The 14,307-nt window shown below is 39.5% G+C and overlaps 1 protein-coding gene across 1 annotated transcript; it reads right to left on the reverse strand.

Annotated features, from left to right (window-relative positions):
• Positions 1–259: 259 nt before the first annotated feature.
• On the reverse strand, positions 260–11,177 carry DSCC1 (DNA replication and sister chromatid cohesion 1). The gene is made up of 9 exons (XM_004940016.5): positions 10,967–11,177; positions 9,560–9,728; positions 7,012–7,146; positions 6,292–6,382; positions 5,875–6,013; positions 3,811–3,863; positions 2,598–2,755; positions 2,214–2,362; positions 260–1,435 (listed from the first exon to the last, which is right to left on the reverse strand). Exons 1-9 carry the CDS (start codon positions 11,134–11,136, stop codon positions 1,327–1,329), a joined length of 1,173 nt encoding a protein of 390 aa, XP_004940073.1. The 5' UTR covers positions 11,137–11,177; the 3' UTR covers positions 260–1,326.
• Positions 11,178–14,307: the final 3,130 nt, after the last annotated feature.

A 14,307-nucleotide genomic window follows, 5' to 3' on the forward strand; every position in this document is an offset into this window, starting at 1 on the left:
GAACCACATATGGTCAAATTGAAGTTGTTTTAAATGCTTTCAAATTCTTACTGCTGTTGATCTCTGAGAGGGAACACCAGTGCTATTAAAAGAAAGGACCGCAGCTGCTGAAACCAATGAACAAGGCAGTTTTTCCAGGAACTGAGCGCAGCTGAGCCTCTGTGCAACTGGTCAAATAGCACACTTGTGTGCTTTAGAAATATGGAACATAAGGAATCAATCCTGCATCAATAGACATGAATAACCAAAGCTCAGGAAGTAGCTTTTATTCAGCTTTTTATTTGTAAAAAAAAAAAATCCAGAAAATGTACAAGTAGAATTCTTTGGTTTTGATTCTTCCATCCCCCTCCACTGCTCACCTTACATTTAGTAACTGTACATTTAGTAATGAGACTGTTTCATTGACAAATGCAAACTTTTTTTTAATAATCAAGAAACTTCAATTACAGGCACTCAATTTTATGGCTATATCATAGCAAATTTCTTATTAATTGCTCCAAGCAAAATAATATTCCACCCTAAGTTTTCAAGGCACAATTTTTATGTGCAGTTTTTTTCCATACCAAACTGTAAGAATTCATGTTACTAAGTTTTGCAAGTTCTCTTTAAAGAAAAGGCACGCTTCTTTAAAAGATGAATTTTACATCAGCTACATTCTAATGACAGTTTATAGGAACCTCGTAACACAATTTTCTCATATCTTCAGACTTGATTTTACAAACCTGATAATGTATTTTCTCTGTAATATTTAAAAGGCCATTTTGCCAAGTGTTGAACTACCACCAATTTGCATCTGTGTTGTTCAAGGCCACAAAAAGAACCAGCTTAGTCTCAGTTAAAAGTAATCCATTCATGAGCTTGTGAAGCTGTGGGTATTCTAAATGTCAATATAGCAACAAAATCTGCATGCTTAAAAATGCTTGCTAATGAACAAAAGACTCAACATTTTGCTTTGCTGTTAAAATCAATTTGATTCAAGTATTACTAAGGTTTTAATTTTTAAATGACAGTCTTCAGTGTATGGGTAGACAACTAAATCATATTCAAGAACCTTGACTTCCAGCATAACTATAAACACAAAGAAAAAGGAAAGTGGACAAAGGAAGGTGGAAATGGGCTGCAGACACTATGGTTTCTAAGAGGAGGCAAGATCTTTCTCATTCTACTTATCTGTGCAGGAAACTAAAGTTGTTCACAAAGTTCAGCTGCTTCAGTTCAAGAATGCCACATAACATTTGTTGACAACTCCTTTCCCCAGAAGGGGGAGGAAGAAGCAACATTCGCTGTTACTCCATACGATATTCTCAGTTATTAACACAGTATTTTTTATGAGATAGGTCTTCTGGAATTATAAACTTTAATACCATTCTGCACTGAGGAGCGAGCGTATTTTGTCAGAAGCGCACCAACTGTCTGCTTCTCTGCACATAAGTCTCTACAGAGGAAATAAAGTAGATGACATTAGCATTAGGCATGCTCACATACACGATGTTCAACAAAATCACTGTAAATATGGCCATAAGCTGGACTACGGTATTGGGGAGAAAAGAAAACCACAAGAGTAACTCTGAATGCTTTGCATTACCTAAAATGTAGAACTTAGCTTGAAATCTAAGGAACAGCAAAGACCATGATTTCCTTGAGAAGCAAGGGTTTGGTTTTGTTTTAAATTATTATTGCTGCTCTCTAGAACTAGCAAAAACAGTTAGGCTTTGAAATAATTATATTCAATTTAGAGCCACTCGAAAAATTAATGCAAGTAACTTCTGGGTTACCATTTATGCCTGTCCACACACATCCTGGCTGGGTCTTCCACATAGCATTGTAACGTGGGACAAAAGGACAAAGGATGCAGTACAGGAAGCACTACTGCTATACATCTCTTGAGATGTAAATATGGAGACTAAATAAAAGTTCAGGATATTTTCTTTAACTCAAGTCTGCCTCAAGCAAATCGGTTCTCGTTTAAATTCAGTGGGATCAGCTTTCTAGACAAGATAGCTTGTCTAGAACAAATATAGCTACAGCTCCCATGAGTGGAGATTCTATTCATGTAGAATTTGTAGTAGTTTAAAACATAGTACTTCAGACATAACTACATAGCTGAAAGTCAGCCATGCAGAAAGGGAAGAATATGAACTCTAATTATAGCATAACTCTGCTGAATTTACTTTTTTTTTTTTTAATACAGTGTTATTTTAATATATCCTTACTGGATATAAGGGGTAATATCCACTTCTGTCCACTTTTCCCGTATGCTGAATAAGCTGTTGAATCTTTCTTGATTATCTTCAGGTAAGTCTTCTACTTTTAGCAGAAAGATGGTCTCTGGTCGTGAGGCTTTATCCACAAGAGCCAAACCCTGTAGATCAGCATCACAGAAAAAGCTTTAATTAAAATGAAAACAATTTAACTTTCTTCGCTCTACAGTGAATCCACAAGAAGTTACTCTCTGTATCTCCAAAGCCTCCTAGAACTCACTGCTAGCTGCAAGGAGCATGTCATAAATAGTACTTAAAAGCTGACAGAAATACAATCAATCCCCAGTCAATAAAATCTAGATATAACACTAAATAATTTATACTTTATACTTTTACCTTAAGCTGATCAAGACTCGTTGACATCCCTTCAGGGACACTTTGTTGCCAGACTTCATGAAACTCTGACAGATTGAATTTAACTGCATTTTTCAAAAGCATCTGTGCTATAGCTCTGCATATTTTATCTTCACGCATTTCGAAGTAAACTTCCCCTGCTGAGAAACAAAACACACAACAGCTTGGATTCTTGCTTTTTTGATAGTAGAACGGAGAACAGCCTCAAATTTCCATTCTCTTGTAGTCTTCTTCAACGATATCTCCTCATGCTGAAGAACAAATCATCTTTTCTCTTTTTCTCAGTAATACTTTCCCACAGTATTCCTACCTCTGCATGTCTTGTATTAAAGTGTTTGCTGCCTTAGTTGAACAACTGAAACTTCTATTTCTGCAGTCATCCTTGTAATATCAGATTACAGGAATAAGGAGAATTTCTTTCTATTCTCACTTACTTGGCTGAAGTTCTCTGAGAGTCAGCCATAAACACTGCCTTCTACCTTTCAATCTCCCTGTAATTCAAAACTATTCTGTGTGTAATGTGCCTCAATATACTAATCAGAGAAGGACAATCTGTATCACTAGAACTGCTCTCCTGTGTCCTGTAAGGTGGTGTGCAATTTCAACTTTGGTCAAAGGTGAGATGAAAACAGCCATGGAAAAGAATTTAAATGAAGGCACTGACATATTATGTACGTATATGTATGTATATTATATGTAAGACAAGCAATGGAGATTTAGCCAACATGAATTGATCTTGCAGTGCAGGTCAGGGGAGGAAACGTAAGGTGTCTGCTTCGCACAAGATGAATTCAGGGAGATGAACAATCCACTGCACAATTAATAGCACTATCAATTGCTTAAATATGTGACATCCAAGATCTCCTACAGTATCTATAAAGAGATTGCATTCAATTTTTACAAGCAATCTATCTTCAATCACAAAACTATTGTTTGTGAATATCTAATATATAAATTCAGGTCCGTCAGTTCATTAATTTTCTCCAGTGTCTCATACAGCTTAGCAGCTTTATCCTATGGAACTTCCTCTAACAATTTTACTAATTTTTAACTCACTATTTACTTCTTCCTTTTACTCAGTGTTTACTTTTAGTGTAGCACATTAATTTGTTTGAGCCATCTTCATAAAATTTTCAGTTACTCAGGAACTATTTTGTTTTTCAAATTTAAAACATATGTGCTTTTCCAAACTCACCATCATCACTGTATTTCCTTCCATAGCTTGAAAGAATATGCTCTATCATCTCTCTGAGGAAAAAAAAAAGGCAACTTTTAAAACTGTGTTATCATTTCCTATTCATATCATACATTTCATGTACTTTTCACAAGTGCTGCCCCTCAGCGGTCCATCTTCAGACCAGTGCTCATCAGCATGTGTATCAGTGACATAGACAATAGCATCAAGTGCAGTCTCAGCAAGCATGCAGTTGACAACAATAGAAGGGAGAGATGGCATCCAGAGAGACCTGGTCAGGCTTTAGAAGTGGGCACACAAGAATCTAATGAGGTTTAACACGGCCCAAGTACAGAGTGCTGCACTTGGATTGAGGCAATCCCAGATACGAGTACAGACAGCGATGAACACACTGAGAGCAGCTCTATGGAGAAGGCCTTGGAGGTCCTGATGGACAAAAAACTGGACACAAGTCAGCAGTATGCTCTTGTGCCTCAGAATGCCAACAGTATGCTGGGCTGCATCAAAAGAAGGGTGGCCAGCAGGGCGAAGGTCTGTCCCCCTCTACTCTGCCCTTAGAGGCCACACCTGGAGTACTGCATCCAGGCACGGGGCCCCCAGCACAAGACATATGAAGAGCTGTTGGAGCAGATCCAGAGGAGGGCCATGAAGATGATCAGAGGGCTGGAGCACCCCTCCTGTGAAGAAACGTTGAGGGAGTTGTGTTTGTTTAGCTTGGAGAAGTCTCTGAGGAGAACCCATTGCAGCTCTCCAGTACTTGAAGGGAGCTTACAAGCAGGAAGGGGACTGACTTTTTACACAGTCTGATAGTGACAGGACAAGGGGGAATGGCTTTAAGCTAAAGGATGGGAGATTTAGGTTAGATGTTAGGAAGAATCTTTTCCCTCAGAGGGCAGTGAGGCACTGACACAGGCTGCCCCAAGGGGTTGTGGATACTCCATCTCTGGAGACATTCAAGGTCAGGTTGGATGGGAACCTGGGCAGCCTTATCTGGTGTCTGGCAACCCTGCGCATGGCAGGAGGGGTAGAATTAACATATCTTTAAGGTTCCCCCCAACCTAAGCCTAACTCCAGTCTAGCTGCAGATATTAACGCCAAAGCAAAATTTCTTTTTGAGCAAGATCAAGCAAAAAAACCATAAAACACAACCTACTGTAAACTTAAGACTTTAAATGGTAACCTTAAATTATGTAATGACTCCTGATCCCTGTAAAAGAAACTCAGCTCATACTAACTGAACACTAACTGAATTAGTATTACACAAGAAAAATACGATCATCTGTGACAGTACAGGAGAGGGAAACAACTTTGGCTAGCTATAGCTTCAGGGCAAGTATTTTACATGGTCAGTAACTTAAGTTTTAAACACACAGTACTTCCATCAGTTGCAATTCAGCAGTAACATTTAATGGTTAGAGCAGATGATTGAGAATTCCCTTCAAATCCTGATCATTCTGTGATTGTTTCTGCTTTTGAACCAATGTAAACATTGCCAATAGGCACTAAATCGGTTTACTAACCTATCTGTTCTACCAACATGATCTTTCAATCCCAGATCGCAGTGTAAAGACAAATAAATAAAGATCTCCTTACATAATGACTATGAAGAATTAATAACAACAGCATTTGAAAAACCAACCAACCAAAATCCATAAGCAGGTGCAGGCAACTGAATGGTCCAAAATGTTTTCTTCTTCCTAACACCAACCCATCTCAGATATTACAAAATAATAAATTGTAGTCTGTGGGTCTGTACATGAAAAACATTTAAAAGAAGTAAGGAAACAGCTTATGGTGCTGGTTTACGTCAAGGAATCAACTAGATGGACATTACGTTTGGAACTAATCCGTCCTCCAAAAAGCTAATAGCAGTGTTCTCCTAGGTAGATACAGCTGAGAGCTACTAATGCCATTTGCATATTTGAGAGCCAAAGAAAGTTTATCATTAATGCCCCAGTAAATGGAATCTAGAGTTATAAAACAATTCTAATAAATAATAATGAATTAATTAATAATCATTAATCTCAGCTTAGACAACTTTAAGTACCAAAATTAACTGCTTACGTGGGCTCTAAAGGTCCAAGCTCCTCAAGACACGTACGTAAAGGAACCTTATTGAAAGGCCAGGACTCTGAGTCTATCAGCTGAGTCACGTGATTCAAGAGTTTCATCTCATAGTCAAATTCTAAAACTCTCCAATATCCTGCCAAACAGAAAAAAAATTTAAAAAAAAAAAATCAGTGTTAAAAGGAAACTTAAATACTTTATTCCTTTAGAGGAACATTACAGGACTCTGGGTATTCCCATCCTGAGATAAGATGTGGAAAAAACTAATAATTTAGACAGAAAACTGCCTGATCTAGTGGGGTGCAACCCTGCCCATGGCGGGGGGTTGGAACTGAATGATCTTTAGGGTTCCTTCCAACCTAAGCCATCCTACGATTCTATGATAAGTAATGAAGATCCTTTAGAGACAAATACCTTCAATTACACAGGCACCTATAACCTGCAGCTGGTGCAGTATTTCCTCTTCACTTGCTTGAATCAGACTTAGCAAATCTTCTGTTGTATACTGCAACAGGGAAAATAAAGGAAATAAAACAGGTTGTTCTTACACCAGTTTTGCTTCAGCAAGCACGTAAAATGCATTACGCTGTAATGAAAGAAAGAAGACTGATGACATTTTTCCCCAAGACTGAGTTTTCTAAGTTTTACCACTCTCTGGAACTTCTGCAATTTACAGCAGTTTCTCAAAGGATGATTAATATATAAACCAGTCTAACTAGGGAGAAGTCTTTGTGCCATGCATTCCCAGGATGTCAAATTAGCTGAAGCAGGCATAATAAACTTTCACAGCAAGACTGAAAATTGAATGTATTCTATCTTTCCTAAACCATGTATCTTCAAGAAACTCTCCACATAAAAGGGGAAATTACAAATTTCTTTCAGTGTTGATTCTTTTATTACTGGAAAACCGATAGCTTACCAGATAGTCAGTATAAGTGCTAAAAGTTACTAATGTGTAGTAGGCTTAAAAATTAATTCAAAGCAACACTGTAAAACATCAGCAAAGCTATTTTTCTAGTTAAGAATCATCATCATCATAGATAGATAGATGATAGAATGATAGATGATAGAATGTTTCTTCACTTTAATTTGTCCATTACCAACTACCAGGCAGTGGACTTACTGATAACTTACTTTTGACACTGTTGAAGTCTGATCTTTCGCACTATCTGGCCCTTCATATGGATCTTCCATCAGAAGCTTCCTCAGTTTCTTCAGTTTAGGTCGACATCTCCTTAATTCCCAGTAGTTATTGGAGAAGCCAGCGATCTACAAGAAAACACAAGGACTCTTACAGCATTTTAATCTACAATTTGGATTCAAAGGAGCTTAACTAAAACATCAGCAGAAAGTTTTCATCTAGTCACTGAAAAAATAATATATTAATGGAGAAACTACTTTAAAGATGAAACAATCATTGTAATATTTTCAGTCAAAAAAAGATTACCAATAGTAACAAAGAATGAGCCCATAGCTGGTTGATAATATATATGTTTGCAGTGAAGATGACTAAGGGACCAACTCATCTCTACATACAAATGATAGGCTGTCACACAATCGCTGTCTAGAACTTAGTATTAAGATAAAAACCCTTCCTATATTACCCTGTTTCCATCTTCCCTCCTTCTTTCCATGAGTGGGATCTACTCATATTTTTTTTTTTTTTTTTTGCATTTCAATACATGAAACTTCACATCATTAAGATTAAGTAAAACAGACATTAAGACAGTAGGCTATACTTCCATGCAATAAACACAACATCTCTGTTTCAATTAACACATCATAGCTATTTGTTATTCTGGTTCCACACAGATTTAAAAGGTCCAGCAGGAAGCTGAGGTGTAATCAATTCAACTACACTAATCTAACAAATCTTGATCTTACAAGTAATCCTGAGGTGTTTCATAGGGAACAGCTTGCTTTTATTAGAAGATTCTTTTAAGAACAGAGAGTATCAAAGCCTTCCAGTATTGATTCCACTGCAACAGCAGTGGGTACGGAATGGCAGAGGTGGAACAGGCTGCAGATTTATGACTACTGTCCCAAACATTAGTCCCTTGTAAAAAAAAGCCTCCATGAAAAAGTCAAATAAATATCCTAAATGCTTTTTCAGACTTGTTTTTAAAGCTCATCCATTTAAAAAAGAAAACCACAAAACAAGAAAACAGAACTTTGAAATAATGTTCCATTTAAATCAACCATAAGTAAACAATCTGCATGTAGAACAAATCCCATTCAAATTCTGACACTGAGAAAACTCAGTTTATAACCCACTGTGATGTAGCTTGCTTAACACAAATTTCAGCTATTTTTTTAATAGAATTCTGTTTTTCCTCCTCCATGTCAAATAGCATTTCTGTAAGTGTTCAGGTTCTTTTCCTGCCAAGTTCATTTCTGAGCAATCGAGATAAATTACAGACACGCTGCCTAGAAAAGAAAATAAATTGCTCCAATTTACACTTCAAAGTTCATAACTAAAGCCAGTCTGTGTAAGCTGAATGAAATGGCTGATGCTCTGGCTGTAACTATCAGTCTGTAAAGTGGTACAAAGAGTGACCATGAGAGTCCAAGAGAAGGGCAACGAAGCACCCAAACTACTGAGCAAACAGTACCTTTTGCAGTGTCTCACAGTTTGCCTTCTTAATACACCATTTAACATTTTTGAGAACATAAAAAAGCTTTCAGAAACAGAACTCAAGAAATTACTCCTATACAAATCACATTTCCATTAAGCTGACAGATGTGACTTCAGAGATTAGTGAGATCACTGAGCACAACAAAGAAGAATATGGAAGAAAATTGTTTTCTCGTTCATCTATTTTAGTTTGAATTAACTTTTTCCACTAGCTGAACTTATGACTTCATGGAAGAAATGATGATATTAATGTTGTGATTATTATATTCATCTAAGGACAAGCAGGGTTACTCCTCAATGATGTCATTATATCCATTAGAGCAAATAATGGGCTAGTAATAATATTTTCTGAACTATTTTCAGAAGAATTTTATTAACTACACTTCAGAACAGCAGAGAACAATGAATTCTTTGAACTCAGAGCTCTAAAATCACCCACTCCAACAAATCTCCCCACATGCTAGTTGCAAAAAAGAGTAAACTTTGAATATATATCTGTATTTAAGACATAATAATGACATGGTAAAATCTGCCTTTTGGGGAAAGCACTCATAAGAATCAATGTGCAAACAGCTTATTTTAAAAATAGCTGCCAACACTGAGAAATCAGATATTCTTTGAAATCTTTTAATACTTACCACAAGTAATTACTATCCACTCAAAATAAACGTAAGTTTGAACTTCTTAGAAACAATAATTAACATACATTACAGATGGCGTTCAGTTGCCTACACAAGAGCCCTAGAGCCATTTTGGTCACCCAAAGGTATAGCGTGCCCCTTGTGTTTAAGGCATGTTTGTAAAGACATCTCCTGAGGCTGTCAGATATACAAAGAAGCTACAGGAGATCTGCATCCTTCTGGAGTGGCAGCTTACAGCTACACCAATACCACAAAGCACCTAAAATGGCACGGCAAGTCTATGTTTAGGCAACTGAATCCCACTCAAGGTTTCACGTAAGCATCTTGGAAAAAAACACAAGAAATTACAGAGAATAAGGGATTCAAGAATTAAAGCAAACAAGCAAATAAACCCAGAAAGGCATACCTGCGAATGAATAATATTACAAGATGCTTGATCTGCATTCAGCTCTTCTGGAGTTCTGCAGCCAGGAATAAACAGCAGCATATTTGAGGTATCTGCTATTTTCACATCGTAAGTTTTATCTTTGCTGCACAACACTGCTTGTTCATCCTTTTCACCACGGATTACCAGGCTGGAAAAAAAAAAAAACCAACAAAAAAACACAAAAACATGTATTTGTACCTCTATTTGAGGATGAACACCTAGTAAACTCATCTGATATTTTTTCACATTTACAAATTGGTAAAGAAGCTACAAACCGCAGTTCTACTTAGTAGTGGCAGTCATGTTATACCAAAATGTAAAGACGTAACTGTCAATTAATCTAAAATATCTTCTGTTTTTTCTTTTTGAGTTTTCCCACTCTGAAAGACAGGCATCCAAGGCCTTTTACACAGCTCACGGACTCACCTCCTCACCTGTCTATTCACACAAAATCCTCAAAACAAGGGGTTAATGATGCTTAAAGTTCATGAACCTCAGAAAGTAGATTATGGCTAAAGTTGTTCTGTACTGAGGACTGAAACTAGCCCACTGTGGAACGGGAAGCAAATAGAAACTGTCTCTTGTGCAGTGCCCTTAGAGAAACTTGCATATTTTCTCACAACTAATTCCAAGCAGAAAAAAACCATAATCAGCTAATACTTCCAGACAAGAATCAAAGCACAGCTCCTTCTTCGGCTCACATACTTACAAACAGAGCTTCTTAATGAGGATACAACACCAATACAACAAAGCTTAGCTATGCCCTAAGAGTCCTCAGCACCACTTGAGCCTGAGGACTTGGGAACAAGTGGCACCCCATCAACCTTCCCCTGGGTACGACCAGCCCTACTAACAGACATCACCGCCTCCACTCAGAGGGCAGTGAAGCCCTGGCACAGCTGCCCAGAGAAGCTGTGGGTGCCCCATCCCTGGAGGTGCTCAAGGCCAGGCTGGATGCGGCCCTGGGCAGCTGAGCTGTGGGTGACAGCCCTGCCCACGGCAGGGAGTTGGAACTTGGTGATTTTTAAGGTCCTTTCCAACCTAAGCCATTCTATGATCTCTGAGGACTTTAGGGGGAGTTCTAGCGTTACATCACTTCAAACGTTTGTGTTACATCAGTGGCATTGCAGCTGGTAAAGGAAGAAAGGACAGCTATTTCAATGAAATAATCATGGAATACCCCGAGCTGGAAGAGACCCACAGGGATCAGCGAGTCCAACCGCTGGCTCCACACAACACCTCCCAAAACGAAGCCATCTTTCTGAGAGCACCGTCCCAGACTCCCGTCAAGGAGCGCTTGAACAAGCCGCGTCCCTTCACGCCCCCGCCACAGGTATGCCGACAGACGAGCAGTGCCCGGGCACCCCGCGCGGCCCCGGCCCGTACCTGCATCCCGCCTCCAGCTCGGCACACAGCCCCGCCTCCAGCTGCAGCAGGCAGCACTCGCCGGCGCCGCCCTGCGGGCCGAAGCTGAGGCAGTGCACAGCAGGCAGCAGCTCGGCGGGGTTCAGCTTAGCGGTGCGCAGCGTAGCGTCCACCTCCGCGCGGCTCCGCATGGCGCCCGCCGCTGTCCGAAAGCGGCGCCAAACCACAGGGGGCGGGGCGGGGCGGGGCGGTGCAACGCGGCGGAGCGTTTAGGCGGGCGCCGCCGGCGCGGGCGGTCTGCGTTGATTCTGTGGTTGCCGGTGGAGCGCCCGGCTGTAGCTGGTGGGGCGGGCAGCTCCACACGGGGCTGCTTGGAATCGCCCTTCTAAAGTCCGCTGTACGAGGCTTTGCTCATGCTGAGGACTACTACTGTGTAGTCCTCAGCATCTGGGGACATCTGGACAATCTGGACACCGTACTCCAGGTGAGGCCTCACCAGAGCAGAGCAGAGGGGGCAGGATCCCCTTCCTCAGCTTGCTGGCCTCGTTTCTTTTGATGCAGCCCAGGATACGGTTGGCTTTCTGGGCTGTGAGGACACATTGCTTGTTCGTGTCCAGCCTACCATCCACCAGTATCCCCAAGTCCCTTTCAGCACGGCTGTTCTCCATCCTTATATTCGCTGGCTTGTACTGATGGCAACATGATTGCCGTGACTGAGGTGCAAGACCTTGCACTTTGATTTGTTGAACCTCATGAACCTCGGCCCACAGCTCAAGCCTGTCTAGGTCTCTATGGATGGCATCCCAGCCCTCAGTTGTCATCTGCAAACTTGCTGAGCATGCACTCAATCCCACTATTGTTGTAATTGATGAAGAAATTAAAGAGCACCAATCCCATTACTGACCCCTGAGGGACACCACTCGTCACTGATCTCCGTTTGGACATTGAGCCACTGAACATTACTCTCTGGATGTGATTTCACAGCAGTGCGAAGCTTTGAACAGCCTGCATCCTCAGCAGACCTCGGGGGGGAAGGCAGGAGTTAAGTCAGCTACCAAGCAAGATTAGTTTTGGTATAGTTTTTCAAGTGACTAATGTTAATGGAAATTAGTATTAACAGAATCTTGTCGACAAACATTGACAGAAGTTAGCAAAACACAAAATGGATTGCTGAAGATTATTATAGTCTTGCCTTTGAAGTTCCTGGCACTGTATTACATTTCCCAGGGCTCATCAAGGGCTCAACAAGGATATAAACATCAAGGATGTGAACAGCACAATAAATCAGGGACAGCTGTGACAAATTAAAGAAAGTAGGTTCTGATAACTCCAAAGCTCTACGGCTAAGATACAAAGCAGTGAACTATGAGATAACATTTGTGGTAACACTACACATCATCAGTATCAAGCTCTAGACATCAAGATTGACATTAGGAGGATGACTTTCTAGGTGTGATTTCAATTCACGTATTTTGGAACTATAATAAAATCTGGTAGAAGCTTGGGCTACTTGTAATGGGGTGTTTAAATGTCAAAGATGCACACAGTAGAAACTTCTGAGTGACCTTCAAAGCACAGCATAGGTAGCTATGAAAATAAGATAGCAAAGGCAGCACTGGGAAAATTGGCTCAGTGCTGAAGCTGAATACTGTAACAAGTAACAAGTTATCAGCCTGCTGATAATTACACAGTTCACAGTTACAGTTGCTGGAAATTACTCCACAAGAGAGGCTCAGCTTGATTAAAACTTTGCAAAACTTAATTCAAGGATTAGGTTTAATGATAACATTACGTTTTTGCCTATTAAACAACAGTTCCTCATTGCTGGGAATTATTTATCAATTGACATATCCATCGTATTTCAACACAGAAGGTGGTCGTGGAAGCTGGATCAGTGGATGTGGCTGCAAACCTCTGAATGATATTTCAGTGTTTTTCATAGACTTCTGTGAGACAACAGTAGAATAACTGTCTACACTGAGTGTGCTACATTTCTGTCTTAGAAAAATAAAAGCAAGGAAAAAAACAACAGCCCGATACCAGGCTATAACTGTGCCTCTGTATAAATCCATTGTGTACGCCTACCTTGAATAAAGCATGACATTCTGACCTGTGAGCTGCTACACGAGATACAGAAAAGGGCCTCCTGAGACATCTGATTTTCACAGAAAAGAGACTTACCTGGTTCGATCACTTCAGTTTGGACAAATTTAGAAGATGATACAATAGATGTGTAAGCAATTATAAATTTAAGGAAATATGTGTATCTATTCTGTGAGAAGTGGCAAATACCACTGAAATGAACAAGTTATGGACAACAGGAGAAAAAACCTTTCTATACAACACATTGTGGAACATGAGAGATTCTGTGAAAGTCAAAATGAGTGTGATCCACAGAAGAGTTGGAAAAAAATCAGAAAGGTTAACCTTTGTGATGTATTCATCTATTAATCACAGCATTCTGGCTTTAAGTCATAACTCAGCACCCTCCGTAAACTGAGACTCTTTGGATCACTCTTCTGCTCTCCACTGGAATTGATTCTTGAGTTAGATATATTTCTTTTTCTTTTTTTTACCAAATGAATAGATAGCTAAAACAGAGAACAGCACTTCACATGTTCTGAGTTGTAGGAGTTAATTACTGTGTATTATCACGTCCCTGTAAAATACTGGTATCTGACAATGTCAGCCAGGAAAGCACCACAAGGCAGGAGATGAGTCCAAGACTCAAATGAGGAATATTTCATACAATTATTAGAGAAACCAGAGAGTTCATTGCTAACTGAGATAAGCACTTCCTCGCCCGTCTCAGTGGGAAAACAGAGAAGTTCAAAACAGTTACATTCAAATTAGGAGAAGATAAACATGTAATCAGACCTAAATATTAGTGTAAGCAATGCAATGACCTAGGTCAGTGTCCCTCTTTATTTGGTGTTCATGAAGAGAACCCTTGCCACAAGCAATAAAGCATGAGAAAATATAATAGACACATGGAATTATTATGTATTTTTTTTTTCAGTAGTGTTTCATAGTGTTTTGTGGCTAAATTTCAGTCTGGAGATCTTACTAATAGTGACATAATAAACATCACTGTGTGTCATCTGGCAAGTTATCACATATGGCCTTGTTTCCTGATTAACCAGTATCTGCACAGTATGTACTAACATCAGAAAGTTTTATTTTGGCAGTTTATATATTTGTAGCTTCTGAGACATCGCTAGGGCAAAGCATTGCAAGTACATCACAGCAAAACGTTCTGCAGATGATGTGCCCATTACACCTGCATGAGTCTGAAATTAAAAATACATTAATAAATAATAAAACAATGTGAGAAGAAAATCCAGGTAAAATACAGCATATTT

This window comes from Gallus gallus, chromosome 2 (assembly GCF_016699485.2).
Source record: "Gallus gallus isolate bGalGal1 chromosome 2, bGalGal1.mat.broiler.GRCg7b, whole genome shotgun sequence".
NCBI classification, from domain to species: Eukaryota; Metazoa; Chordata; class Aves; order Galliformes; family Phasianidae; genus Gallus; species Gallus gallus.

Bases quoted from the DNA above. Each gene is read 5' to 3' on its own strand.
- DSCC1 (XM_004940016.5), bottom strand. From the start codon at position 11,136: ATGCGGAGCCGCGCGGAGGTGGACGCTACGCTGCGCACCGCTAAGCTG. The intron at 6,014-6,291 runs GTATTTGTCTCT...TCTGTTTGGCAG, and splicing joins AGGTGCCTGTGTAATTGAAG to GATATTGGAGAGTTTTAGAA. The intron at 2,756-3,810 runs GTGAGTTTGGAA...TTTGTTTCTCAG, and splicing joins AAGGAAATACAGTGATGATG to CAGGGGAAGTTTACTTCGAA.